The sequence below is a fragment of the Bison bison genome, unplaced genomic scaffold, assembly GCF_000754665.1.
Source record: "Bison bison bison isolate TAMUID 2011002044 unplaced genomic scaffold, Bison_UMD1.0 scf7180017864304, whole genome shotgun sequence".
NCBI lineage: Eukaryota > Metazoa > Chordata > Mammalia > Artiodactyla > Bovidae > Bison > Bison bison.
The window spans coordinates 8,970,955-8,998,872 of record NW_011494876.1 but is presented as its reverse complement, the minus strand read 5'-3'; the positions used below and the strand labels follow the sequence as shown (position 1 = coordinate 8,998,872).

Sequence of the window (27,918 nt, the reverse complement as noted above, 5' to 3'; positions counted from 1 at the left end):
GGTGTTGGAGAAGACTCTTGAGAGTCCCTTGGACTGCAAGGAGATCCAACCAGTCCATTCTGAAGGAGATCAGCCCTGGGATTTCTTTGGAAGGAATGATGCTAAAGCTGAAACTCCAGTACTGGCCACCTCATGCGAAGAGTTGACTCATTGGAAAAGACTCTGATGCTGGGAGGGATTGGGGGCAAGAGGAGAAGGGGACGAAAGAGGATGAGATGGCTGGATGGCATCACTGACTCGATGGACGTGAGTCTGAGTGAACTCCGGGAGTTGGTGATGGACAGGGAGGCCTGGGGTGCTGCGATTCATGGGGTTGCAAAGAGTCGGACACGACTGAGCGACTGATCTGATCTGATCTGAAAATGATGCAGCCACTCTGGAAAACAGTACAGAAATAAAAGTTACTCAAAAAATTAAAAGAACTACCAATTCAGCATTCCACTTCCAGTTATGCTGCTAAGTCGCTTCAGTCGTGTCCGACTCTGCGTGACCCCATAGATGGCAACCCACCAGGCTCCCTGTCCCTGGGATTCTCCAGGCAAGAACACTGGAGTGGGTTGCCATTTCCTTCTCCAATGCATGAAAAGTGAAAGTGAAGTCGTTCAGTCGTGTCCAACTCTATGCGACCCCATAGACAGCAGCCCACCAGGCTCCTCTGTCCATGGGATTCTCCAGGAAAGAGTACTGGAGTGGGTTGCCACTGCCGGAAACAAAATCAATATCCTAAAAAGGTACCTGCATGTTTATCGTCTAGTGCAGCATTATTTGGGCTGACCAGGCGGCGCTAGTAGTAAAGAACCCACCTGCCAATGCAGGAGACATAAGAGACTCGGGTTCAATCCCTAAGTCAGGAAGATCCCCTGGAGGAGAGTGTAGCAACCCACTCCAGTATTCTCGCCTGGGGAATTCCCATGGACAGAGGAGTCAGGCAAGCTACAGTCCATAGAGTTGAAAAGAGTTGGACATGACTTAATCAACTTAGCACGCATGCCCACAGCATTATTCATGATAGCCAACACATGGAAACAACCTAAATGTTAACTGTACATTAATGGATGAGTGGGTAAAGGAAATGCAAGATATGTATATATGATACTGATGTAGAGATATATTTAACAGATACATAATGGAATATTTTTCAACCATAAAAAAGGAAATCCTGCCATTGTGACAACAAAGGATAGACTTCTAGGGCATTATGCTGAGAGAAATAAGTCAAACAAAGACAAATACTGTATGATTTCAATTATATGTGGAATCTAAAAAAATTTGATTCGCAGATACAGAGAACAGATGGAGGGTGTTGGATGAAGAAAATGTGTGATCAAAAAGGTAAAAAGTTCCAGTTGTAAGATAAGCAAGTTCTGGAATGGAATGGACTGTACAGCATGGTGACTACACTATATGTGAAAATTATAAAAGAATAGACCTTAAACGTTCTCATTACAAGAAAAAAATTGTAACTACTGAGGTAATGAATGTTAATTAAACTTACTGTGGTAATCATTCAGCAATATATACATATGTCAAATCATTAGGTTGTACGTCTTGGACTAATACCATCTTATACATCAATTATATCTCAATAAAACTCAAAAAAAATTTTAAACAAATAGAAACTGATCTGTTAGAAAGCAAATAGAAATTATTAAAATTTGAATATATAAAAAAATAAATTACCCTGTAGTGATTATCACCAAGTACCACTCAAAATTTCTGAGTGCTATCACTCAAAACTACAGTTTCATGTTGACCTCAAATTTATAAAAAATAGAAGTATATTAATGATCTATGCCAATTTATTAACTGAAGGTAATTACCAGAAACTGTCTTCACATGCTAATCTCTGCAGATATATTTATAAGTAACAAAAATAATTCCATCAACCATAGCTCTTGATTAGTAAAAGTTAGCTTGTGTTTCTTGGTATGAATTGAGAATGCATGAATAAAATGTTATTTTTTACATTTCTTTTGGTATCAGGGAAAACAAAGTATTGGTTCAGTCTTCCAATCTCAAATTTCAATTATGTAATTATAACTGTGCTACCATTTAGCCTCATAAAAATTTAGCTTCAAACACACCACTTATTGTTTTCAAGTCTTTTGAGTTCAAATTAAACTTTCTATGTGAATTTGAGACACAGGAAACTTGCAGAAACTTTCTCTTGAAAGAAATAACAGCAGATAATGAAAAGCAAAGATACAGAACGATGGGTATACTACTTTTGTGTAAAAAAAGTGGGGGAAAGGGTATAAATTCATAAATGTTTGCATATGTATAGGAGCCAGAGTGGGAATATTACCATTTTTCACTGCGGATATGTTTTGACTCTATGAAAAAAAAATTTTTTTTAACTCAAAAGCCAAAAAAACCCCTGAAAGTATGACAGTTCAAAGTATCTGTCTCAAACTGGGATTAAGACTCTGCTACAGAGTTAAAGTAGATCAGATTACTCTAAAGAAAGTCCCATTTTCTAATAGGGTTTTTGTTTCAGGGTTATTTTTGTTGTTGTTTTTTGCGCACCTCCCAGCTTGCAAGACCTTAGTTCCCCCACCAGGGACTGAATTCAGGCCCTCAGCAGTTAAGGACTTCCCTGGTGGTTCAGATGGTAAAGCGTCTGTCTATGAGGCGGGTTCAATCCCTGGGTCGGGAAGATCTCCTGGAGAAGGAAATGGCAACCCACTCCAGTATTCTTGCCTGGAAAATCCCATTGACGGAGGAGCCTGGTAGGCTACAGTCCATGGGGTCGCAAAAAGTCGGACACGACTGAGCGACTTCACTTTCACTTCCAACAGTTAGAGTGTGGACTCCTAACCACTGGACTGCCAGGGAATTCCCATATTTTCTAACAGGGCTCTTAGCTTTCTTTAAATAGACTTGACATTCTTTAAACATCTTTCTTTGAGATTGACTGAGTTCTGCAAAGTTGTATGAACAAAAATGCCAGTTCAAAGTTTATATTTGCTAATGTGGGTGCTATGAACTGGAGTACTGAGACTTTCTTCAGGCAGTCAGCTGATATAATGTAATGACTTTTATCCCTTCAGTGTAGCCCCACATTACATACCATCAGGTATCCAGTCACCTCGGCAAATGCTTGCTGCCTTGGGAAAGGGGAGGACAAGAATATAAATTTCAAACGACTGCAAAATTCATCCTTCTTTTAGAAAAAAAGTTTTGTTTTTTCCTGTCAGCCAGGGGAAAACAGTATGGCTTATTATTAGACACTCAGTAAACATTCTAGTTGTAGGAGACGGGAAAGTAGATGCAAACAAATCCTTTGCCGTGACGAGAGAATTCTCAATTTCTTCTTTGAAACTTCAAGAGTTTTTTTTTCTTCAGTTAATCACTTAATTATATTTAACACAAAATTTGTCCCTTGAAATATTTTTCAGGTGGTTTTCAAAGAAACTGCATTTCTCATTTCCTTTTACTCATTGACTATTCTGTCTTCTGTCATTCATTCAGCCACGTCTGTTTGGCCTCGAGCACGTAACAATCTCTTTGGACCTCATATTTGTATGTTTTCAGCACAGTCACTGCTCCCTAATTGGGAGGTATTATAAGGAAATGGCAACCCACTCCAGTACTCTTGCCTAGAAAATTCCATGGATGGAGGAGCCTGGTGGGCTACAGTCCATGGGGTCACAAAGAGCTCGGACACGACTGAGCGACTTCACGATATATCGTTCGTAGTTACTACCACAAAAGCTCTGCTTCGCGCGTCGGCGCTGGCTCGGCCAGAGGTGAACCCACACCTCAGAGGAAGGTGAGCAACGTTGGGAATGCTGCTGACAACTAAGAAACACTTTCCACACCTGCACAAAGGCTGGCAATCTGGGTAGAGTTCCCTACGCCCTAGCACAAGGCAGCAACAGAAGGCAAGCGCTTAAAACCCAGGCACCACGTCTATCTCCTTCGAAGAAGCGAAACCCGTGACATCACCCCCATCACTTCCGGTTTGAGCTCGCCTTCTCTTCTGCCCGCCAACTGCACTTTCGTTAAAATCGTGGAGTCTAATATTTCCTCCTGGAACCTCTATATTTTCTTCTCTTTTTCCAGCCTTATGACTCTTGTTAAAGATAAAATTAAGCCAGATGGATTCGAAAAAAGCGTGGCTATGGAGAAAAGGAGTAGGTGAGCTGCCTGGCGAAAGTGCGTGGCGGTAGCTCAGTGCACTTTCTCTTCGCCGGCCGGAAGTTGAGGGACTGAATGGATCCCGGAACCGGCGGCTGCGGTGTCTCTGTCTCTACTTGACACTTGGCGGTTGCTCAGCCCCAGGTCAGCCCCAGGTCTTGACAGCTACTGGGCCACCAAGTTCATGTGGAGGCTCCCAGGCGTCCGCGCCGCGCTTCGTGGGGTCCGCACGGCGGTGGAGCGGCGTAGTCGGACCGAGGCGGCGTCTGAGACCTCGGTGGGCGCGATGGAGCGCGCTGTAGTGCGCTGTGTGCCTTCCGAGCCTAAACTAAGCCTTTCATTTGCCCTGGCCGACGGCAGCCACAAGAACATGCAGCGCGACCAGAGCGAGCCGCTGGGTCGGGCTCTAAGCCGGATCGCTACCAATGCCCTTAAAGGCCACGCTAAAGTCGCTGCCGCCAAGAAAAGCAGGAAGAACCGGCCAAACGCAGGCAGTGGCGTGGCTTGTGCTGGGCCTGAGCCTGAGCCGGCTGCAGCCTGTGAGCCCGTGGTGAAGCTGTACTACCGAGAGGAGGCAGTAGCTGAAGACGTGCTCAATGTGGATGCCTGGCAGGACGGTGCGGTGCTGCAGATTGGTGATGTCAAGTACAAGGTGGAGCGTAACCCACCCGCCTTCACCGAGCTACAGTTGCCGCGCTACATCATGGCCGGCTTCCCGGTATGCCCCAAGCTCGGCGTCGAATTTGGGGATCCCACCGGCTCCCTCTTTCGCTGGTACAAGGAAACCAAACCCAGAGCGGCGGAGCCAGAGGGCGGAGGCCCCTCGTCATCGTCTCCCTCTTCGCCCTCTCCTGGTTGGACCGAGACGGGTGTAGACGAGCGCGTCTACACCCCGTCTAATGCCGACATCGGGCTACGGCTCAAGCTACATTGCACTCCGGGCAATGGGCAGCGCTTCGGGCCAAGCCGGGAGTTGGAAAGTGTGTGTCCAGTGGAGGCTGGGCCCGGCACCTGCACCTTTGACCACCGGCATCTGTACACAAAGAAGGTGACGGATGACGCTCTCATCCGCACAGTCTCCTACAACATTCTGGCTGACACATACGCCCAGACTGAGTTCTCGCGGACGGTCCTGTACCCATACTGTGCCCCTTACGCTCTGGAACTCGACTACCGCCAGAACCTTATCCAAAAGGAGCTCACGGGCTACAACGCCGACCTCATCTGTTTGCAGGAAGTTGACCGCTGCGTGTTTACAGACAGCTTGATGCCGGCCCTCGAGGCCTTTGGGCTGGAGGGCGTGTTTCGAATCAAGCAGCATGAAGGCCTGGCCACTTTCTACCGAAAGTCCAAGTTCAGCCTCCTAAGCCAGCATGACATTGCTTTCCATGAAGCCCTGCAGTCCGACCCACTTCACAAAGAACTGCTGGAGAAACTAGCTTTGTACCCATCAGCGCAAGAAAGGGTGCTCCAGAGGTCTTCTGTCGTTCAGGTAAAGTGACTTCGCCAGTCTCTGTACATACTCGTTCTGGAAGGGGTGCCAGGGGTGGGGGTGCTTATAGTAAAGATGAAGACCAGACTCTACTGAAAAGTGTTTGCTCTTGAATCTTAAGTACGTCATTTAGCCTTCATTCATTCATTGAGCAAATACTGAGTACCTGAAATGCGCCCTGCACGCTTCAGGTTACCTTGAAAAAAGACGTGCTTACGATTTCGTGTATTTAGCTAAATAAGAAAATTTAGTAGTTAATATTTTATTATTACTTACCAAACACTGGTGACACATTTTGAAGAACTTCAAATTTAAGCCTCCAGCATCTTTGTGCTCCATAAATATTAGCTTTTAATTTTGGCTCATAGTAATCCTGCAGTTCCCGTTTTATAGATGTTACTCTAAAACTCTGTCCATTTTTTAGGTAACTGATTTTGTTCATATTAAAAAAAATTAGCTTCCATTTTTTTGAGCACCTACTGTGTATCATGCACCTCTGAGTAAGCTCATTTAATTCACACAATTAAATTTTCTCTTTGAAGTGGATGATATTGCTTCTTTTTCACTCATGATGAAGCTGGTTTAGGAAAAAGAAATGTCACTTTCCAGGTCACACTGCTATAAATGGTACAGTGGGTATTCAAAGCTACTTCTGCCTGACTCCTATGCCTATACTTACCACTTAAAAACACCATCTCCAACCTTAGTGTTACCATCTGAACTGTATTCATCTTCCTCTATATGTTAGGTTGTTATTAAAATATTATGCTGAATCCCATTCATGTATACTCCAAAATTTAAAAGTTAAGTTGCATAATTTCTATCATACTTCATCAGCAGGGAAGGTTTTGTAATAAAATGTCAGTTCATCATATAGTCTTAGATTTAAAAAAATTTTTTTTTCAGAACGGGAAATAGAAACTGAAGTCAGCATTTTCTGTTTATCTTAGGTTTCTGTTCTTCAGTCTACAAAGGACTCTTCTAAAAAGATATGTGTTGCTAATACCCATCTCTACTGGCACCCCAAAGGTAGGTTTTGTTGATTTTCACAAGTGGCTTAAACATGGTAACTTAAAGTTGGTAAAAGCTGTTTTACACAAATACATTTTTTCTTTGTTTTGTCAAAATATAGTTTATAACACAGTGCTGTACAATTTAAGGTATATGGCATAATGACTTATGTATATTGCAAAGTGATTATCACAATAAGTTAACATCCATAATTTCATATAAACACCCCCAAAATTTTTTTTTCCTTGTGATGAGAACTTCTGGGATTTACTCCCTTCAGTTCAGTTCAACTCAGTCGCTCAGTCCTGTCCGACTCTTTGCAACCCCATGAATTGCAGCACACCAGGCCTCCCTGTCCATCATCAACTCCTGGAGTTCACCCAGATACAGCGCTATTAACTATAGCCATCATGTTGTGTATTAATTACCCAATATCATTAATCTTGAAACTTGAAATTTTATGTTTAACCACCTTCCTCCAGTTCCTCCCCACACATACAAATAAATATCCTGAATGCTACCCAGATACTATAATTTGTGGGTTTTTAATTTTTTTTTTAAGGCAGGTTAACATTAATGTTTTTTATATTCCTAGGTGGGTACATTCGTCTGATTCAAATGGCAGTAGCCTTGGCTCACATTAGACATGTCTCTTGTGATCTGTATCCCGGCATACCAGTTATATTTTGTGGGGACTTTAATAGTACCCCATCCACAGGAATGTATCACTTTGTCATCAATGGCAGCATTGCTGAGGATCATGAAGACTGGACCTCCAATGGGGAAGAGGAACGATGCAACATGTCTCTTAGCCATTTCTTCAAACTGAAAAGTGCTTGTGGTGAACCTGCTTACACAAATTACGTTGGTGGCTTTCATGGATGTCTGGATTATATTTTCATTGACTTACATGCTTTAGAGGTTGAACAAGTGATTCCATTACCTAGTCATGAAGAAGTTACCACCCACCAAGCCTTACCTAGTGTTTCCCATCCCTCTGACCACATAGCACTTGTATGTGATTTAAAATGGAAGTAGATTTGTGTCTAATAGAATTTAAATCTGCTTTAGTAGGAGATTTAATATGAATCAGAGTTTATGTATAACTTTCAAAGAGGATAATTAGACACTAAGGTAAAATATTCTTATCTGTTAGTTATGCTCTAGTGTCTTCATTACATGACTGTCATAATGTTTGCATAATACAGTTTCTCTACCCTTTTTTTCTATACTTGGAGGAAAAACAAAAATATTTATGACTGGCAGGAAGAACACTGTGTACATTTTATAAGTACTTTTTTTTTGCTAATTAAGAATTTTGTAAAGAAAAACCTGAATGATCTTGTAATTTTTCTATCATAACACACTTCAAATTAAATGATGTATATGTAATTAGGGGGAGAGCACATACAAGTTGGAAGTGAGAGGACTTAAGTTCTAACACAAGGAAGGAATAACATTAGGGCCTGTCTCTACCTCAGTGTGGATGGCAATTTCATACAACTTCAGAGCTTTAACAAAAAAGTACACCATTACCAATTCCTATTGGTTTTCATCTTTTAATTTTCAATTAACATAAGGTATTTTCACCATCTTATTTTTAGGATTTAATTTTTAGTGTATGGCATAAATGGACATTATTTATGGTCCCATCCTTACTGCAGCTCATCTTAACTTTAAGGATGCAAGCACAATTTAGTATTCAAAGTGAACAGTAACATTGTCAACTTGATCCTATTGTCTGTAACACTCTTGCCCATGGAAAATGTTCATAAATCAACAGGGTATTTGACCCTGTAGTATTAGGTATTAGGAGAATAGCACAATGCATTACTTTTGAAAGACTGCCTACTGATACGGGCTTGAAATAGTGGATGAACCACGGAGTATTTCTGTGCTGCAAGTATTTTTGAAATTGTTGGTTTTTCTAAATAGGAGAAAGGGAGAGTAGTAATGGGGTTTCTGAGCATCTCTGGAATAAACTTATAGACTTGAACATTATATTATAGCTTGAGTTATAGGAAAACATTGTATATGTAATTTATACACTGTAAAATTTTTTAAAAATATGAAGCCAAATTCTTGAAAATTACAAATTATAGTTTTACTGATTAGGTCTAGCTGATTAGTGACTAAGGTTTTCTAACTCAGTTATCACCATACTTTATTTGTAATGCTTTAGCTGCAGCCTCATGTTCAGGATAACCATAATGTCATCTTGTATTTCTGCATTTAACTTCTAGCTTAGATAGCTAGAGCTCACTTCAACCAGAGCTCTGATTTTCCAGTCATGAAGCCCTTTGTTCCATTTTCTTTAATCTCTAAGCCTGGTAAGAACTTTTCTCTTTTGATGAAGTAGCCTGCATTTATTTTCATATTCTGCTCACTATCCAGTGTATTGTTTACTCTTAGTAATTTTGAAAATGAGAGGGTTTTACCTGCACTTCAGATTGAACTTTGAAGGGCTTAAAAGTACTTGAAGCAAAAAAAAGGTGGCAGTTTTTTGGGATCTAAAAGCTATAAATGAAAAATTGAAGCTACCAAATTGTGCCTTCCTAAATAGCATTTTAAAAGCATTTTAACATCAGTTTACAGATACAAAATATATTGAAGCCAGAATCTGATTCTTTTGCAATTTTTTTTTCCATTTAAAATCTGGTTTTGATTTCGTTTCATACATATTGACACTTTGACAGTAAGCTGAGAAAACAAAAAGCTGAGAAACAAAGTGTAATATGACTTCCTCGTGCCCATGAGAAAAACATACAAGTCCTGTATTATTAATAACACTACAGCTAGCTATATTGAACTCTGGTCACAAAAATTCTACATACTTGTTAAACATCCACATCCTGACTCTTCAAATTTGGTGTTTGCTAACTAGACAATGATCACACAGGCATTTCAGAATATTAGAATATAGAGTATTATTTTGAAGTGCCATATACTCTGGTCAGATCTCTAGTACACGGCTACGTTCACACAGTTTGTCCAAAGTTGTGCTGTCACTGTCGTGTCCCACTCTGACCCCCATGGACTGTACCCCACCAGGCTCCTCTGTCCATGGAATTTTCCAGGCACAAATACTGGATTGGACTGCCATTTCCTTTCCAGGGTATCTTCCTGGCCCAGGGATCAAACCTGCATCTCCTTCATTAGCAGGTGGGTTCTTTACCACTGTGCCACCTGGGAAGCCCAAAGTTAGGAAACACTAAGAAAACTGGCTGAGACAGTAAAGCGTCTGCCTACAATGTGGGAGACCCGGTTTCAATCCCTGGGTGGGGAAGATCCCCTGGAGAAGGCAATGGCACCCCACTCCCGTACTCTTGCCCGGAAAATCCCATGGACAGAGGAGCGTTGTAGGCTACAGTCCATGGGGTCACAAAGAGTCAGACACGACTGAGCAACTTCACTTTCACGAAAACTGTGTAAATAGCATACCAAAATGTCCTTGTATGTGAGTTAGAATAAAGTGTTATTTCAGAAAGTTTTAAGTGTTTAAAAGCCATCTCTGTGATTGAATTTTTCTATTACATTTGAGTTTTTGCAACCCACTCCAATACTCTTGCCTCGAAAATCCCATGGACAGAGGAGCCTGGTGAGCCGCAGTCCATGGGGTCGCTAGGAGTTGGACACGACTGAGCGACTTCACTTTCACTTTTCACTTTCATGCACTGGAGAAGGAAATGGCAACCCACTCCAGTGTTCTTGCCTGGAGAATCCCAGGGACGGGGGAGCCTGGTGGGCTGCTGTCTATGGGGTCGCACAGAGTCGGACACGACTGAAGCAACTTAGCAGCAGCAGCAGCAGTATATGTAATTAAATATGGAAAGTCGAGCGATTCTGGTGAATCAGATTGTACTATGTAACCAGCAAAGTACAATGTACTAGCAAGAACTTGTTTTGCTATAGGAATTAATGTTTTGAAATTTTATTGATTACAAACTATAATACTTAAGAACACTATAGAATACATTATTCCTGTTAAATGAATTCTTAAACAGTTGCCACTCAGACATACAAACTGGTAGTTTATAATTCATTAGCAAACAAACCATTTCTGACTATCATGTGATGTTCTTTAAATTCTATAAACTCAGTTAAAATTTTTAAGAATTTTACTCATCCGTGATTTGAGTCATCAAAATGTAGTTTCAGCTCAAGGTGGATCTCTGAGGAATATAACTCAAGGTAGAGAAGTCCAAAGAATGCTACTGTGGGGAAATCTCCCTGGGAGAAACGGATAGCTTTAGATTTTCCAGCAATGAAATGCAGGCAGAAATTCCTTACAAACTAGTTTGAGACAAAAGCAAAACCCATATATAATGAAGGACAGAATTGCACTATTAGTTTATTGTCAAGACCCACATGACAACTAAACAGGGAAAATCTTTTCTCTAAAGTAAGAGCCAACTAGTTTTCCAAACGTAATACAAAATTTAAATCCCCACGTTTGAGCATGGGGATTTGCTGGTGGTCCAGTGGTTAGGATTCTGGGTTTTCACTGCTTGAGGGCCTGGGTTCTAAGCCTGGTCAGGGAACTAAAATCTCACAAGCCAGACAACAAAAAGAAAAAATTTGAAAGTTTTGAAAATTTTAACATTTTGCTCAATGTAATACTAAGGAAATGCAATTTAGATTCCATTTTGGAAAGGGAAACAATATTAAGAGGATTAACTGATTTTGGTAATATTCAAATTCTGTTGTCCCACTTTTTTAGAAAGTACATGCTTTTAACATTGAAGGTTTAAGAGCTGTTATTAACTTGGGTGATTTTTTTTAGGCACTAACTTCAGAATTACAATACTATATTCTGAGATGATACCAAAACATTTTTTAAACAGGTGAAATTCATGTAAGACTAACCATTTTAAAGTATATAATTCCATTGCATTGAGTACATTCAGGATGTTGTATGGCTACCGTCTGTTAACTACTTTCAAAACATTTTCATCACCCCCAAAAGAAATTCCATACCCGTTAATTTACTCTTACCCTCCAACCCCTGGCCTAATCTGCTTTCTGCCTCACTGGACTTCCCTATTCTGGGTATTTCACATAAATGGAATCATACGCTACATGACTTTTTGTCTGGCTTCTTTCAGTTAGCCTGTGTTCCTCCATGTTGTATGCATCAACATTTCATTCCTTTGTATAGTGGAATAATATTTCATTGTATGGGTACACCATATTTTGTCTGTACAAATGGACATTTTGGTTATTTCTACATTTTGGCTATTGTGAATAAGGCTTATAAACATTTGTGTACAAGTTTTGTTTCAACAGCTATTTCAGTTCTTTGGGTTATATTCCTATGAGTAGACTGCTGGGCCATATGGAGGTTCTACTTAGAAACTTTGAGAAAATGCCAAAATGATTTCCAGAGCAGCTGCAATGTTTTTTACATTCCCACCAGCAATACACAAATTTCAGTTTCTCCACATTCATCAACCTATTTCACTTTTTAGTCATGCAAGTGGATGTGAATTGGTATCTCTACCATTTTTAACTTTAGTCTAATGATGATGTTTCAGTCATAAACTAATCACAAGTGTATTACCCAATCTAATTTTTTCCCAGAGGACTCATCTTGAACTTTTTACTTACAAGCTTGGGTCAAGCAAGCAAGATCAATCTCATTATTTCTTTTGAAGAAATTTGGAAAAACATTTAAAAAAAAAGTCTGGAGTATACATAAATTAGAAAAAAGAAGCCTAAGATGACCAAAAAAAAAAAATTCACTTGAGAAATGAGTCTACTTCAGTAAGTTCAGAGAATGAACTGACTTTCTCATGTTGTCATTTAAATGGTTTAGCCATGCTCCACTGTTACCTACTGCTGTTTAAATCCCAGTTTTGGTTCACAGTAGTAGATAGCAATAATGTCTAAATATCAATTCCTGAGAAACTGGGATGGCCATTGCTAAATGTAATTTACCAAGTTTATAATATATAGTCATTAAAAAACTCTTATTAAAAAATCTCAAGTTTTGAAAAGAAAACCTTAAATTCAAGGTAAGCTTTAAACACAATAAAAAAGACACTGAGCTAATATGACACTGAAAATTATATGCAAAAATCTACTTTGCAAGTTGGCCATCTTCAGTGTATTGAATCATATTGAAGCCAGATGATAAAATAGTATTTTACATATAATCTTTAAAATGTAGGCCTTAAAAATACTGTATCTTTCAGCTTATTGGCTGATGCCACCCTCAAAATAACAGCAATTGCCAGCTGAATTCATTCTATGAAACTCTAGGTCATTCAAAATTGATGTTAACATTGTGTTAAGCTTTTACTCACAATTTTGTTTAAGAAACTTCACTAGAAAATAAGCTGAATCACTAATCTCCATCTTCTGCCCATTTTGTGTTGATTGTAGGTCAAAGGTTTTATATAATGTAATCCATTCTTTGCCCAGTAACTCACTTTAATGATGTTACACTACTGTTGTATATTTCCCTAACGTACTTAATTATTTCTAGTTGGCATTTTTGCTGGTTTCATTTGTATTCTTTTATAACTGAACATGGTTCAATAGGGAATTGGATAGGCTTTACTTAGTTGGCTTTCTTGTACTGAATGAACAGTATACATACTTCTAAAATAATATATTGCATTTAAACTTTATTTTTCCTATAGAGTAATTTGAAGAAACAGGCAATGGCACCCCACTCCAGTACTCTTGCCTGGCAAATCCTATGGACCAAGGAGCCTGGTTGGCTGTAGTCCCTTGGGTTGCCAAGAGTCGGACACAACTGAGTGACTTCACTTTCGCTTTTCACTTTCATGCATTGGAGAAGGAAATGGCAACCCACTCCAGTGTTCTTGCCTGGAGAATCCCAGGAACAGCGGAGCCTGGTGGGCTGCCGTCTATGGGGTTGCACAGAGTCAGACACGACTGAAGTGACTTAGCAAAGCAAATTTGAAGAAACAGTGTATCAGGGATAAAATCATTTAGAAATAACCCCACTTTTTGGAGGAAAACCAGCTTTAAGTGTGGTGTTTTAAATAAGGCAAAGAATATTCCTGCTAAAGCTGTAGAATTTTTAAGTACTGTAAATAATGTAATTATATTACCCCTTTTCATATCATTACATACCTAAAGAAATCTGGCTTTTTGCATCCTGCCTTGGGTCCCTTTTTTTCATCCTAAACGAAAGAATCCCACAATGCTTTGCTCTTCCAATACAAAAGTGATCTTTTTCTCTTGTAGAGTTTTTGGTCACTGCACATCAAGTCAATCGACAAGGACTGGCTACAAAATGAAACCCCATACTCATCAGCAGACATTCCCAATCCCCATCCCCTCCGGTCCTGGCAAGCACTTTGCTTTCTGTCTCTTCGGATTTGCCTATGCTATACCTTCCACATAGATGAAATAACAGGTGTCTTTTTTTAACTGGCTTCACTTATTTTTAAGGTTCTTTCAAGTTGTAATATTTATCAGTACTTCATTTACTTTTTATGAGGAATAATATTCTTTGAATGGACATAACCACATTTTATCTATTCATCAGCTAATGGATATTTGGATTGCTTCTACATCTTGGCTTCTATGAGTAATACTGTACATTTGTATTCAAGTTTCTGAATGGACATGTTTCATTTCAAATTACTCTATAGGAAAAATAAAGTTTAAATGCAATATATTATTTCATATCTAGAAGGGGATCTGCTGGATCCTATGAAGTGTTTTAACATTTTGAAGAACTGTCAGACTGCTATCCAAAGCAGTTGCAACATTTTGTATTTTCACCAGCAATGCAAGAGGATTTCAATTTTTCCACATCATCACTGGTATTAACAGCTATCCTAAGTGAGTGGCATGTTATTGTGATTATGATTTGCATTTCACTAATGGCTAATAATGTTGAGCATCATTTTATGTGTTTACTGGCCATTTTTTTGTCTTTGGAGCCCATTTTCAAGAATTGATTTTCTGTTGATCATCCTTCTTTAAAAAAAAAAAAAAATCGTATCTCACTTCTCAAGGCCTATACAGAAGGCAAACCTTGCTCAGTCTGTGCTTAATATATCCCTGTTAGTAGAATGGCACTCAACTCAGCTTAAAGAGAAATACTGCCATCAAGGTACCTGGTCAGTTCCTGAGAGCTAGCTCCCAGCCTGCAAATGGCAGTGCTAAGCCCCACGACACCAGTCCATTCTAAGAGAAAAAGCATACCACGAGAACAGCACAGAAATCCCTGACAAGAAGGTACCTGCCTCCACTGTCCTTTTAAAACACACAGGCAAGGACTTCCCTGGTGACTCAGTAGTAAAGAATTCTGCCAATGCAGGAGACAGGGATTTGTTCGATCCCTGATCCAGGAAGATCCCACATGCTGCAGAGCCAACTAAGCCCTACACCTCAGTATCCCAACTATTCAGTCTGTGCTCTAGAGCCCAGGAGCCACAACTACTGACGCCTGTGCACCCCTAGAGCCCACGGTGTACAGAAGCCACCACAAATGGAGAACAGTCCCAGCAATGAAGACCCAGTACAGGCAAAAACCCCACACAGGCATCAACTAACTCATACAGCTGGCTTATTTTTTTTACAAAGAGTTCAGATTATTGCTTCTGCTACTGATTTCCCACAATCTTTGTTACTAGAATATAGCATTTTATATAGTTTGTGGAAATAACTAAGATAAAGGGATATTTGTCCAAAAGTAACACAGTGAGAAACAAAAGCAGCCAAGTAACTTTCCACTATAGTAACTTCTGTACCTAAATACAATGTCACAATGCATATGCTAGAAGAAATTTATCAAATAAATGTCTGAGCTTAAATAATTCTCAGGGCTAAATTTTAACACTAAGTCCTAACTAATCAATTATTAATGTTCATATTAATGTAGACTTTAAAGTAACGTATCTTTAATTACTTTAATGAGATTAAAAATGTTAAGCTAGGGAATTCCCTGGAGATGCAGTGGTTAGGGCTCCTTGCTTCCTCTGCAAGGGGCATGGCTTCATCTCTGACTGGACAACTAGGATCCCACATGACACACATGGTGCAGCCCAAAACAAACAACACAGACAAAGTGTGGTCATTACTTCCCAGCAAGTACCTGGAAATAATTACTACATATGAGATAATTCTGTATATACACTAAATAAAATGAAGTCTCAGTAAATGAGACACTGATAATCTGGAAAATTTAAATGTTCACTATTTTCCATGAAGAATACATAAAGGGGGGAAATCCATGGAAATAAATCTGCAACAAAATAACAATATCACCACAGAAAAGCAAGTGAATGACAGGTTAAGATAAAAGACAATGGGGAATATTATGGACAGAAAATGGTTCTATCCTCAACTAATGCAGCTAGCCAGCGTTTAAAAGAACCACAATTCCTCTTCAGTTTCTCTGTTAACATACTTAACAATTACTAGACAGAATACTCTATAGTCTATGGATATATCAACTGTTCTGTATAAGATGAGGGTCACAAAGACCTCTTTTTGATCGATCAACACTAAGTTTAAAATCTATATAAACAGTAAGCACTGAATATAGGTACTGATCATGTCAGTAAACCACGACAGTGAAAAGTAAGTCTGCATTTTGTAAGTCTGATTTTGTAAGTCTGCATTGTTTTCAAAAAATGTTAGCACAGTGAAAGGCATTTTAGGGATTCTTTCAATTTACACTTCTTCCCAATTATTTACTCACTTCTACGTGGGGAAAAAAAAAAAAAAAAACTTCTCAATTTAATTTAAAAACAAAACCAAGAAACTACCACCAAGACTGAAGAAAAACAGTACTTCTTGAGGTAAAAATACGCCAAGTTGGCAACTTAATGTTTTCTTTGAAAAAAAAAAGGGGACTTCCCTGATGGTCCAGTGGTTAAGGCGCCACACTTCCAACACAGGGGGTGCAGGTTCAGACTGGCCCTGTTCAGGGAGCTATGACCCCACATGCTAAGTAGCACAGTCAAAAAGTAAAATAAATAAGAATAAGCCATCATGCAAATCTTTATAAAGCCCATTTAGTGAAAACTAGGCGATTTTACATTCCTAGTGCAGTCATTTCCAACAATGGTGTAGTAAGAGCTGCCATATGCTGAAAGTAAGATTTTATGGATTCTCTTTATTCTGTCTTCAGAGTTCATGAAAGCACCCTTGACTTAACTTGGTTTAGTTTTTTTTAATTAATACAACAGTGTTAATTTAACTATGATCCCATCACTAAACCTACCATAGTTTTGCATCTCCTAGTCGAGGCCCATAAAACCACTCACACTATTTACCCTATCCAAGTTTTATTCAAGAAATAAGACCTTTCTTATTCAGAGGGAATAAGTTAGAGAAGTTAAACTTAAATAACCCAAGTTTAGCATACATTTTTCTCCCGGCAACCCGTTGGACAACTTTTTAAATTTTCTTTCACTTTGTCCAGGTTTTTTTTTACAATTCAAAAATACACATTATTTTACAAGCATGTATTTGGTTTTGAAAGTAAGATTCCAATACATATATTTATCTAAGCCATTAATAATCATAAATGCAAGGTCTATAAAATATATATAGTCAAAAACCAAGTTACTCATTGGGTTACCAAGTTGAGTTCTTAGTAACTTCACAGATTAAGTTCATGAGGTACATACCTTATGGCAAAGAATTAGTCACTTTCTGCAGAAGTTCTGAAATTTGTGACAACTAAAAAAGAAAAGTGCTTGTGAACTTTGTTCTCCTACATAGGGGAGCAGCATCACTAACAACCTATGTATTACGCCATGCAAACAACACTTGGATGTTTTTTAACTAATGTGAGCTGTGAAACAAATACGTGCATATATACTTTGGGGGTAGTTCATTTTATTACAGCTTTTTACTCTTGATCTGACTTTAGAAATGTACAGCATCAAAATGGCATTTTATCAAAGAACACTAAATTTTTGAAGCTGCTCCCCACTCTGTTATACACATGTTTAGCAACCCGTATTTTACTTCCAATTCAAACAATAAACTCAGTGGGATCTGTATGCCTGTTCACAGTATGTAATAAATGCAAATCAACTCTGCTAAATAAGAAAAATCCATTTCAAACATCTTCAAGACTCAGGAAAAACAAACACCATTAAATGTTTTTATCATTTTATTAGGAATAATTCCAAATGGGTTATGAAGAAAACTTATTCATTGAGTTTGATGAGTTTTCCAAAAACTCTTAATGAAGATATGTTCACCAATAAACAATAAAACATCAGCAGAACTATCATATACTGGGCAAAGAGTCAGGCTGATACCAAAAGCAACATGCAACATAAAAAAGATACAATATAAAGGAAGACAATCTGCTGAGGATTAAAAATCATCTCCATATGCACTCTTTTTATCTAGCACAGAATTAATTATCAAATCTAAACCACACCAAGGTAAGCTTGGCTGATGGAAGCCAGGAGTCAATAACAATGGGGGTAAAAATAGAAGTTCCTCAGTGCAAGATCTGAATAGTGTTTCGGAGCATTTCCCTGGCTGGTACAAGCAGTATTAAAAAATCTTTTTGGCAAGGGGTGAAAATAAATACAAATGGAATGCTACATTTTTTTAAATCAGCAGACTGTCCCAGGAATGATAAAGGTATCATTAAAGTAGCAAGGGGTAACTTTAAAACATTATTCCTGTGGGCTCAAAAAAAAAAACATTCAAAATGGATTTATTTAAAAGGTGTCACATTAGCTAAGTCCAGGCATTTAGGCTTAAGGGAAGTAAAATTAAAAGAGGACACTTTTTTTTTCCCCAAGTTAAGGAGAATCTCTTTAAAACCAAGCATATTGCTAAATGGCAACATTACACTTGGTAAACAATAATTGGCAACAAAATAAGTTTAAACGCAGTAATATTCTGCCCAAACCAGTCCCAGATACTGTTTAATAACCAAGATGCAAACTAATTTTGTTGTAACAAGCCTAGACCAATTCTATCAAACATGTCCTTGGTTAGATATCCAGCTTCATTTAACGTTTTGAAAGCTCATTTGACAGCCAGTCAAGTCCCTCATACAGACCGGTTCCTTGTGTAGCACAAGTGGCTTGAACATACCACTGTAAAGAAAGGACAACAAGAAAATGCTTGATTATATAATCAATGTTTAAAATTTCTTATTCAGAAAATTATTTTTCAGGGGAATTAGTAGGTACCATAAATAAATAGAAAAAAAAGGGATAAAATATATAAAGTCATAGGAACTAAAGTTGTCAGTGAGGTAAAGTATTATTATATCTCATAAATGACTAATTTTATATCCAATAAAATATAAAAAGCATATAACTGCTGAGGGTTAAAAATCATAAATCATCTGCATATGCACTCTTTACATCTAGCACAGAACTAATTAGCTATCATATCCAAACCCACCAAGGTAAGCTAGGCTGATGGAAGCTAGGAATCAATAATGGGCAGAGGAAAAGAAGTTCTGCTACTCATTCATTACATTTAACCAACTACTACATTATCTGAATGTTCACAGGAAGATTTGTATTAATAACTAATAATACCCAGTTGGTCCTTGTTTCTCATAAAACTAAGTTCAGAGTAGAGGAAGCAAAATTTTCAAAGAGTAGGGATTGCTGATATTTCAGAGGCAAGCTTTTCCAAGAATTTCACTGTCTTTAGTCTCATGCACCCCAAAAGTTCCACTCTTTAAAATGTCTACGAATGTTATCTTCAGTAACTATATCAAATGCCATGAAAATTTACAAATACCAAGAAGAAGACCTAGAAAGTAATTTAATTATCTTTATGGGATGATTTACTAATTTTCTTTATTGACCAGTTTTATTTTGCTTAAAATAAAGACCTTCTTTTAATGTTGCAAAGTCACTTCAAGTCTACCATATGCTGCCAATTATTACTTGAACACCAAAGACCCTAATAACCTAGAAGGCTGGGAAAAAGCATGAATTCATATCTCCTCAGCATGGAACAGAGAACGCAGTGGCACCCCACTCCAGTACTCTTGCCTGGAAAATCCCACGGACGGAGGAGCCTGGTAGGCTGCAGTCCATGGGGTTGCTGAGGGTCAGACACGACTGAGCGACTTCACTTTCACTTTTCACTTTCACGCACTGGAGAAGGCAATGGCAACCCACTCCAGTGTTCTTGCCTGGAGAATCTCAGGGACGGGGGAGCCTGGTGGGCTGCCGTCTATGGGGTCACACAGAGTCGGACACGACTGAAGCGACTTAGCAGCAGCAGCAGCGTGAAAAACTGGCATCGTTTAGTCTGTCCTATTTAAATTAGCCTGGGGCATGTTAAACCGTGAATACAGTTATTGTCATACCACAGTATTTGCCTTGTTGACAAGTTAATGAAAAACTATTGTAAAGCACAAACTACAAAAACAGTTTGTGATATTTTTATATATAAAATAGTATATTGTATTTTGCTGATACTTAAATAACTGATCTAAAATGATAAGCTATTGGAGAGAAAATAAATATTTGTTATAATTCAAAACTCAAAACTTGTTTAATATCATAGTTATAGTCCCTGCACAAGTTTAGTGCTACCATGAAAACAGTACCAAATAGTATTTAAAATATAGCTCATAAATATAGGAGTTTTAAAAAGAAAACCTAACCACAAAATATGTACTGCAGAGTTATATAAAAGATAGGTTTAAAATAAAGCCTAAAAGAGCTCATTTTTATATAAGCAAGAGTCTCTTATAGGTTTTTTTTGGCTGCACTGCAAGGCATGAGGGATCTTAGTTTCCCCAACCAGGGTTTGAACCCATGCTCCCTGCAGTGAAGAGTGGCGTCTTAACCACTGGACTGCCAGGGGAGTCCCTGTAGCTTTTAAAAAGATGTGCTCACTACCCGTTTCAAAGAGGACAAGTAAGTTATAAATATTTAAACTAAATACTAGCTTAAAAAATTATCCTAATAATTGAAACTCCAAATACTTACTGTTCTGTTACGAAGGGACTGAAGACCTAATTTATCTGTCATTTCACTAATGGCCATAGCATTCGGCAAGTCCTGTTTGTTTGCAAAAAGCAGCAACACTGCATCTCGCAACTCATCTTCCTGAAGCTAAAAATGAAAACTAAGACTTTAACAACTATCAAATCAAAATTCAATTGTTGTACAAACTAGGTAAAACACTGTCTTCCTACATATATACATCATTTATTCAACATTACATACATTATCAAACATCGAACCAATAATCATACACCTACAAGTATAACAAAACTATTCTCTTAAGTAAATCATCCTATACTTTGTTAAGGTAAATAATTCATTCAGTCTTGACAGTTACCCACAGAGGACGAGGACTGGCAAGGACAAGAAACACACATAGAAATAAACATTTATGGGAGAACTTTATGGTATTTAATTGTAAACTTATTTACATGGTGAGTCTTTCTGGACTTTTATACTTTCTAGTCAGCTGGATCAAACAGTGGGAAAATAATATAGTGATTAGGGCATAGTAGTATCATGAAAAATATAAGAATAATACCAAAAGCTGAAGCTGATAGGAATCAAATACTGATATGAGACAAAACTCGGAAACTTATGCTAAGTACAAAGTGAAAGAACCTTTTAAAACGTTAACAAAAGACCATATGCATATATACAGGGGAGTGTGGAGTGGAGGGAAGGTATGGGGGACGAATGCTAATGTTTATAGGATTTCTTTTGGAGGTGATGAAAATGTTCTAAAATTCAACTGTGGTAATGATTATACAATTTTATATACTAGAAACCATTGACTTCTATATATCAAATGAGTGAAGTTATGGTATGTGAATTATATCAATAAAACTTTACCAAAAAAAGATGGGGAAAAAAAAAAGAGTAGAAGGGGTAATATTTGACTGAGACATAAAAAGCACCAGTTACACATAAAACAGCACTAGGGTTTTATAAACTTCACTCAACATTCTTAGGAGCAATGAATGATAATATTTCAGTAAATATTTCACAGCTGTAAGTCTGAAACCATGGCAAAGTTCCTCAACAATCGCCCCCCCAGGATTTTTAACAATATGAATATACGAAAATATTAATCTAATATATGGCAAGGCCAAAATGCCACCATCAACCAAAATGCTATATCCTTTAGCTGGAATTTTTTATCATGGTTGATATTACAAAACATTTTGAAGTTATATATTATAGGTACAGTATAGAGAAAACTGAACCCAATGACCTTGGGAACAAGGATTCCAAGGTCACAAACACTTCAAAATGGGAGAGTCATCCACAGAGCATTCTACACACTGGGCTTTCCTCCCAATTTGCTGAAGCAGTCACTCATTCATGAGTATAAATTTTCATGTGCAGTCTTAAGAACCTGTGAATATAGTTCCTCAAGGTTCTTTCTAAGCTCACTAATGTAATCAGATTACAGTAAAAATGTACTGACCACTAATATCACCACTGTCACTCAGAAAATAACGTTGTCTTATAAATGATAAATTTAAAAAATATTCTCACCATTTTCTGCAGCTCTTCTGCTCCTTCCTGAATTCTTTCACGATCATTGCTATCTACCACAAAAATAAGACCCTGAAGAAAAATTGTTTAAATAAATTATAAGTTAAATTTAAAACACAAAATAAACATGAAACCTAAATATACAGGCAGCAAGACTATATCAAGAGTTAAGTGCTAGGAAGAAAGTTTTCTTACTTAAAAAAAAAAAAGAAAACACAGAGCAATAAAAACTAAAAACAGATTTGAGCACTATTTGTGATTTTTAACTTATCAATGCTATTTCCAAAAAAAACAAACCCTTACTCTTTTTCCAACCACACTAAAGAATAAACTTTATCCCTTTCCCCTGCCCTTGCAAGTTTAAGTGCAGGTAAGTATTAGTAACAAAATGGCCACAAAGTGGGCACAGAAGTATAAAGGAAGGACAATCCAATTTAGATCAAAGGACAATCCTAAAGATTCAATTTACTAACTGAATTAGCTTACTCGAAGGCATGCACAAAATGAAACTAAAAAAAGAGGAAGGAGGGCACTTCAGTAGTTTTTATATGGTTCATATAAAAAGAAAGTCTTACTCTAGAATGCTGCCTGCCAGTTCCAGAATCAGGGCAAGAAAGTTTTAAGCGAACTATATCAAGAAAAATTCAAGAATGACTTGATCAAGTAATAAATTCTTAACAAAAAAGAAGACAGTAGCCATTCTTAAAAGACAGTCATATATTAGAAATTTATACTACAAAAGAATTAGAATTTTATACTAATTGGGAAGGAATTAGCTGAATTAAGATTCTTCCAAAAACTTTCAAATGGAAAAGTATACAATTTTAGGTTAGAGAGAGACAGGGCAGATTTGTTAAAATATATCCCTATTGTACCAAGTATTATTATTCTCCCCACAACCTGACCCAAGTATTTTTAATCTTCTGTCACTTTATCACAAACTGTCTTGTGCTATTATTTGTGTAAGTCATCACATTAAATTCACTGAGGGATTAATCCTCTCGGTATTATCATAAAGCTTGCTAAGCACCATGCCAATAAGTATTTCAGGCTACGGACATTAAATGACACATACCTTCTTTTGGTCTAGAAAACTTCAAGCCCATTTCCTTTATCTCTGCAGGAAATCATTTTAAACACTCTACCCTTTGAAAAAAATTTTGGTGCTTTGAGAGCCAGTATATCGTAGTGGGTAGATTTTATTTTTTTGGGCTCCAAAATCTCTGTGGTGACTGCAGCCAAAAATTAAGATGCTTGCTCTTTGGAAGAAAAGCTATGACAAACCTAGACAGCATGTTAAAAACCAGCAACATCACTTTAGCTGACGAAGGTCCATATATGGTCAAAGCTATGGGTTTTTCCAGTAGTCATGTACAGATGTGAGAGGCGAACCACAAAGAGGCTGAGGACTGAAGAATTGATGCTTTTGAAGTGTGGTGTTGGAGAAGACTCTTGAGAGTCCCCTGGACTGAAGGAGATCTAACCAGTCAGTCCTAAAGGAAATCAACCCTGAATATTCACTGGAAGGACTGATGCTGAAGCTGAAGCTATAGCTCCAATTCTTTGGCCATCTGATGTGAGGAGCTGACTCAGTGGAAAAGGCCCTAATGCTGAGAAAGATTGAGGACAGGAGGAAAAGGGGGCAACAGAAAATGAGATGGTTGGATGGCATCATAGACTCAATGGACCTAAGTCTGAGAAAACTACAGGAGATAGTGAAGGACAGGGAAGCCTGGTGTGCTGCAGTCCATGGGGTCACAAAGACTTGGACACGGCTTAGCAACTCAAACAACAATGGCATAGTGGAAAAATAACAAATTCAAATCCAAGCACTGGTTATTAATTATATAAATTACCTAGTCTTTGAACATGCCTCCTATTCTATAAAATAAAATACTAACTTTTTAAGCCTATTAAAGATTAAACATAATCACAGAGGTATAAAAGAATCTAACATTTGTATTTGGCATATCACAGGCATTTAGTAACTGTCTCCTTTTCCTCCTATCCCGAAAGTTAGTCCTTTTTAGAACCTACTTCTCTAGAAGAGGTAATGCCTCTAAACGGATCTAATTTTATCTGGACTACTAACAATCTATTTTTATTGTTTAAAATGCAAATAACACTGTCAGTCCCAACATAACCTTGAGAGGGAAGGTTATTTTAGAAATAAGTTTAAGTTATTCACTTCCTGAGACAGCACAGAATCAAGAGGCTAGAAAAGTTAGGATTCTAAAAATGGCTAGTCTAAGAAAAGACTACTTAAAAAGCCAAATATTTACTTATTTGTTTAGAATAGGAAAATAATTTCAATTATACAAAGAGGAATTTACTGCAATAAACAACGTGTCATGGATTGTTAATATAAGTTAGAGAAAGTATAGTTAAATGGAATAATTAGCTTCTAAAAGAACTTATCATGAATGTTGCAAAAGATAGCTTTAAAAGGATAGTGGTGATTACATCAGGTAATCATAAAGCTTTCTCCAGCAGCCTGGAGGTCCCTGGGAAGAAGTACTTGAAGTTTCAATTCTAGGGTGGTCCAGAGAGGCCAGGAATGAGTCTAATTACAAGTTAAAAGAAAATTAAATAGCAATCTAAACAAGTCAAGGAATACGACCAGGATTACCTTTGGTCGAGAGTTAAAGGCTTAAAAACATGGAAACAATCTCTACGTCCATCAACAGATGAAAGGATTAAAGAAGATGTAGCACATATATACAACAGAATATTCCTCAGCTGTAAAAAAGAATAAAATAATGCCATTTGCAGCAACATGGAGGACCTACAGGTCATATTAAGTGAAGGAAGTCAAGAAAAAGAAAGACAAATACCATACGACACCACTTACATGTGGAATCTAAAATAGAACATAAACAAACGTTATCTACAAAACAGAAACAGGCTCACAGACATAGAGAACAGACTTGTGGTTGATAGATGGGGGTGACTGGGAGCCTGGAATTAACAGATGCAAACCAGTATATATAGAATGGATAAACAAGGTCTTATTGTATAGCACAGGTAACTATATTCAATGCCTCGTGGCAAACCATAATGGAAAAGAACATGTAAAAGAATATATGTCTATATAACTAAGTCACTTTGCTGTACAGCAGAAATTAAAACACTATAAATCAATTATACTTCAATAAAATTATAAAAATTAAGTTAGAAAGAGTTAAAGGTTTAGGATTACCAGTTTTATATCATACCAAATTTATTTCAAAAGTGTGTTCTCTAAAAAATGCCTATGACTTACTTTAAAACAATCCAGAAGGCAGAATATATAATAAAGGAGTATCAATTAAACAATACTGTCCATATCCTAATAACTGAAGTTGAGTAATACATATGTGGGAGTATTATGCTATTCTTTACATTTGTATATATTTGAAAACTTCCACAACAAAGTTTTAAAATATAACTCACGTTAAAACATTTTCTAACCACAGCTATGTTAATGAATAGGCCTCCCTGTGGCTCAGATGGTAAAGAATCAGCATGCAATGTGGGAGAACCAGGTTTGATCCCTGGATCACAAAGATTCCCCTTGGAGAAGGGACTGGCAACCCACTCCAGTATTCTTATTTGGAGAAGCTCATGGACAGAGGAGCCTGGTAGGTTACAGTGCCTGGTGTCAGAAAGAGTCAGACACAACTGGGCAACTGATACTTTCACTTTCATGTTAATGAACAGAAATACTTTTATTTTTTAATAAAAGTATGTCATTTACTTAACATGACGTGCTACTTAAACCTGATTGTTTCAGCCATTCACCTGGAGTATTCACTGCTACCTGGTGGCAATAAACCTCACTTGTATACAATGTTATAAGAAGTGGAATCAAATATGACATTTGCACATGGTAAACATAGGAAGTGCTTGTAACATCACACATTACTGTTTTTTACAAACCTTTATCAACTCCAGTAGTAAACAAAAACTAGTAAGAAACCCCTCATGTGGTAGAAATCACCAGAGTTGGGACCTACTTAACTGAAAATGTAAAACAAGAACCAGCTCTCCAGTCTTAATTGTCATTCCAAGCTTCAGTTTCCTCATATATAAGAGTTAAGACTACCACAGTGGTTCTTAAGAGGGAGCAATTTTGTCTCCAGGAAATATTTTGCAATACGTGGAGACATTTTTGGTTGTTGCAACTGGACTGGGCAGGGGAGACTATGACTGGGTAGATTACAACTAGTGGATAAAGGCCAATAATGCTGCCAACCACTCTACAATGAATGCAAAGGAGAGCCCTCTCTATACTCATTAACAAAGAATTAACCATCCTGAAATGTCAAAAATGCTACTGCTGAAAAACCCAGGATTGGAGCCTAAGGTCCCAAACCAGCAGCATTAGCACCATCATGTGAGAATATGCTAGGAATGAAGAATCTCAAGCCTTACTCAGCCAGGTCCCATTGAACTGACCTGTATTTTAACAAATACCCAGGTGATTCATAGGCAGGTTAAAGTTTGAGAAACACTACTGATGTCTAGTTTATGTTGCCAGAGATTCTGAATCAAGTGGTCAGGTATTATGCTTAGGTTTTTGAGGCTTTTAATATTCTCCAGGTGACTTTAATATGCAATCAAATTGCAGAATTCCTGCTCCATAGGATCACTAAATTCTCTTCCATGTTAGTATCATACATACTACATGATAATACAAAAATACTTCACAAATCAACAGAGAAGTTAAAGTTAGAGCTTCTATATTTTTTCCTCATGTATCTTAATAAACTCTTCACTGAGTTAAATGAAAGTGAAAGTGAAGTTGCTCAGTCGTGTCCGACTCTTTGCGACCCCATGGACTACAGCCCAGGAGGCCCTCCGTCCATGGGATTTTCCAGGCAAGAGTACTGGAGTGCGGTGCCATTGCCTTGTCCGTTAACAGCGACTAGGCATATTATATTTACTTGGAGCTGGTGTACTTGGTGAAGCCTTAGTGCCCTCACTGCAGTACATTCATTAAAAACTACAATGACAGAAAGCTATACTTTTAGAAGAAAGATCTTACTTCTAAGATTCTACACTAAGAATGAAACCAACAGAACTACTGATAAGACATCTAATTCAATCTTGAGAGCCATCCCAATTCACCTTCCAAAATATTACTATGATAATTATTTAACTTTTCTACCCTAGGTAATTTAGTCTACAAAGGCACGAAGGAGAGAGTCCACTGAAGAACACGGAAGCACTGATAAGAAGAATGCCAACTCACAGAGTGAACACGAATATCCAAGTAAACAGTATTTATTAAACTTTATAACATGAAACACATAAAGAGAAGTTATAAAATGTATAGCATTCCTTACTTACCTGGGTATTTTGAAAGTAATGCCTCCAGAGAGGCCTAATTTTATCTTGACCACCAACATCCCATACTGTGAAACAAATGTTCTTATATTCTACTGTTTCCACATTAAAACCTACATAAAAGAAAAAAAGAGAAGACCATTGTGCACAGTGTCATTCAGAAAACAACCCCTTTGATTGTGGAATTCCCTCAGAATTGGTTTTTGTTTTTTTTTAAGTCCTAATACAGCATATTAAAAAGCAAAGACATTACTTTGCCAACAAAGGTCCGTCTAGTCAAGGCTATGGTTTTTCCAGTGGTCATGTACGGATGTGAGAGTTGGACTGTGAAGAAAGCTGAGCACCGAAGAATTGATGCTTTTGAACTGTGGTATTGGAGAAGACTCTTGAGAGTCCCTTGGACTGCAAGGAGATCCAACCAGTCCATTCTGAAGGAGATCAGCCCTGGGATTTCTTTGGAAGGAATGATGCTAAAGCTGA

The 27,918-nt window shown here is 37.8% G+C and overlaps 3 protein-coding genes across 18 annotated transcripts in view; 1 reads left to right on the top strand and 2 right to left on the bottom strand.

The window, feature by feature from the left end:
* The window catches only part of DNAH12 (dynein, axonemal, heavy chain 12), a 192,246-nt gene extending 188,222 nt beyond the window's left edge, over positions 1-4,024 (bottom strand). For 6 of the 16 annotated variants that reach the window (XM_010851635.1, XM_010851634.1, XM_010851636.1 and 3 more), the window contains exon 1: positions 3,071-4,024. The gene's annotated coding sequence lies outside the window, so the exon portion shown is untranslated. The remainder of the gene's footprint in view (positions 1-3,070) is intronic. The other 10 variants (XM_010851647.1, XM_010851648.1, XM_010851649.1 and 7 more) reach the window with 4 other exon arrangements.
* A 155-nt stretch (positions 4,025-4,179) lies between these two features.
* PDE12 (phosphodiesterase 12) lies at positions 4,180-9,267 on the top strand. The gene is made up of 3 exons (XM_010851633.1): positions 4,180-5,632; positions 6,583-6,661; positions 7,239-9,267. The coding sequence occupies exons 1-3, from the start codon at positions 4,325-4,327 to the stop codon at positions 7,679-7,681; spliced, it is 1,830 nt and encodes a 609-aa protein (XP_010849935.1). The 5' UTR covers positions 4,180-4,324; the 3' UTR covers positions 7,682-9,267.
* Positions 9,268-17,738: 8,471 nt separating this feature from the next.
* Positions 17,739-27,918, bottom strand: part of ARF4 (ADP-ribosylation factor 4) — a 19,931-nt gene continuing 9,751 nt past the window's right edge. Inside the window, exons 3-6 of the mRNA XM_010851632.1 lie at positions 27,442-27,551; positions 22,111-22,182; positions 20,572-20,697; positions 17,739-18,705 (exon numbers count right to left, since the gene is read on the bottom strand). Coding sequence (XP_010849934.1) covers positions 18,619-18,705; positions 20,572-20,697; positions 22,111-22,182; positions 27,442-27,551 — 395 coding nt within the window. The 3' untranslated portion in view covers positions 17,739-18,618. The remainder of the gene's footprint in view (positions 18,706-20,571; positions 20,698-22,110; positions 22,183-27,441; positions 27,552-27,918) is intronic.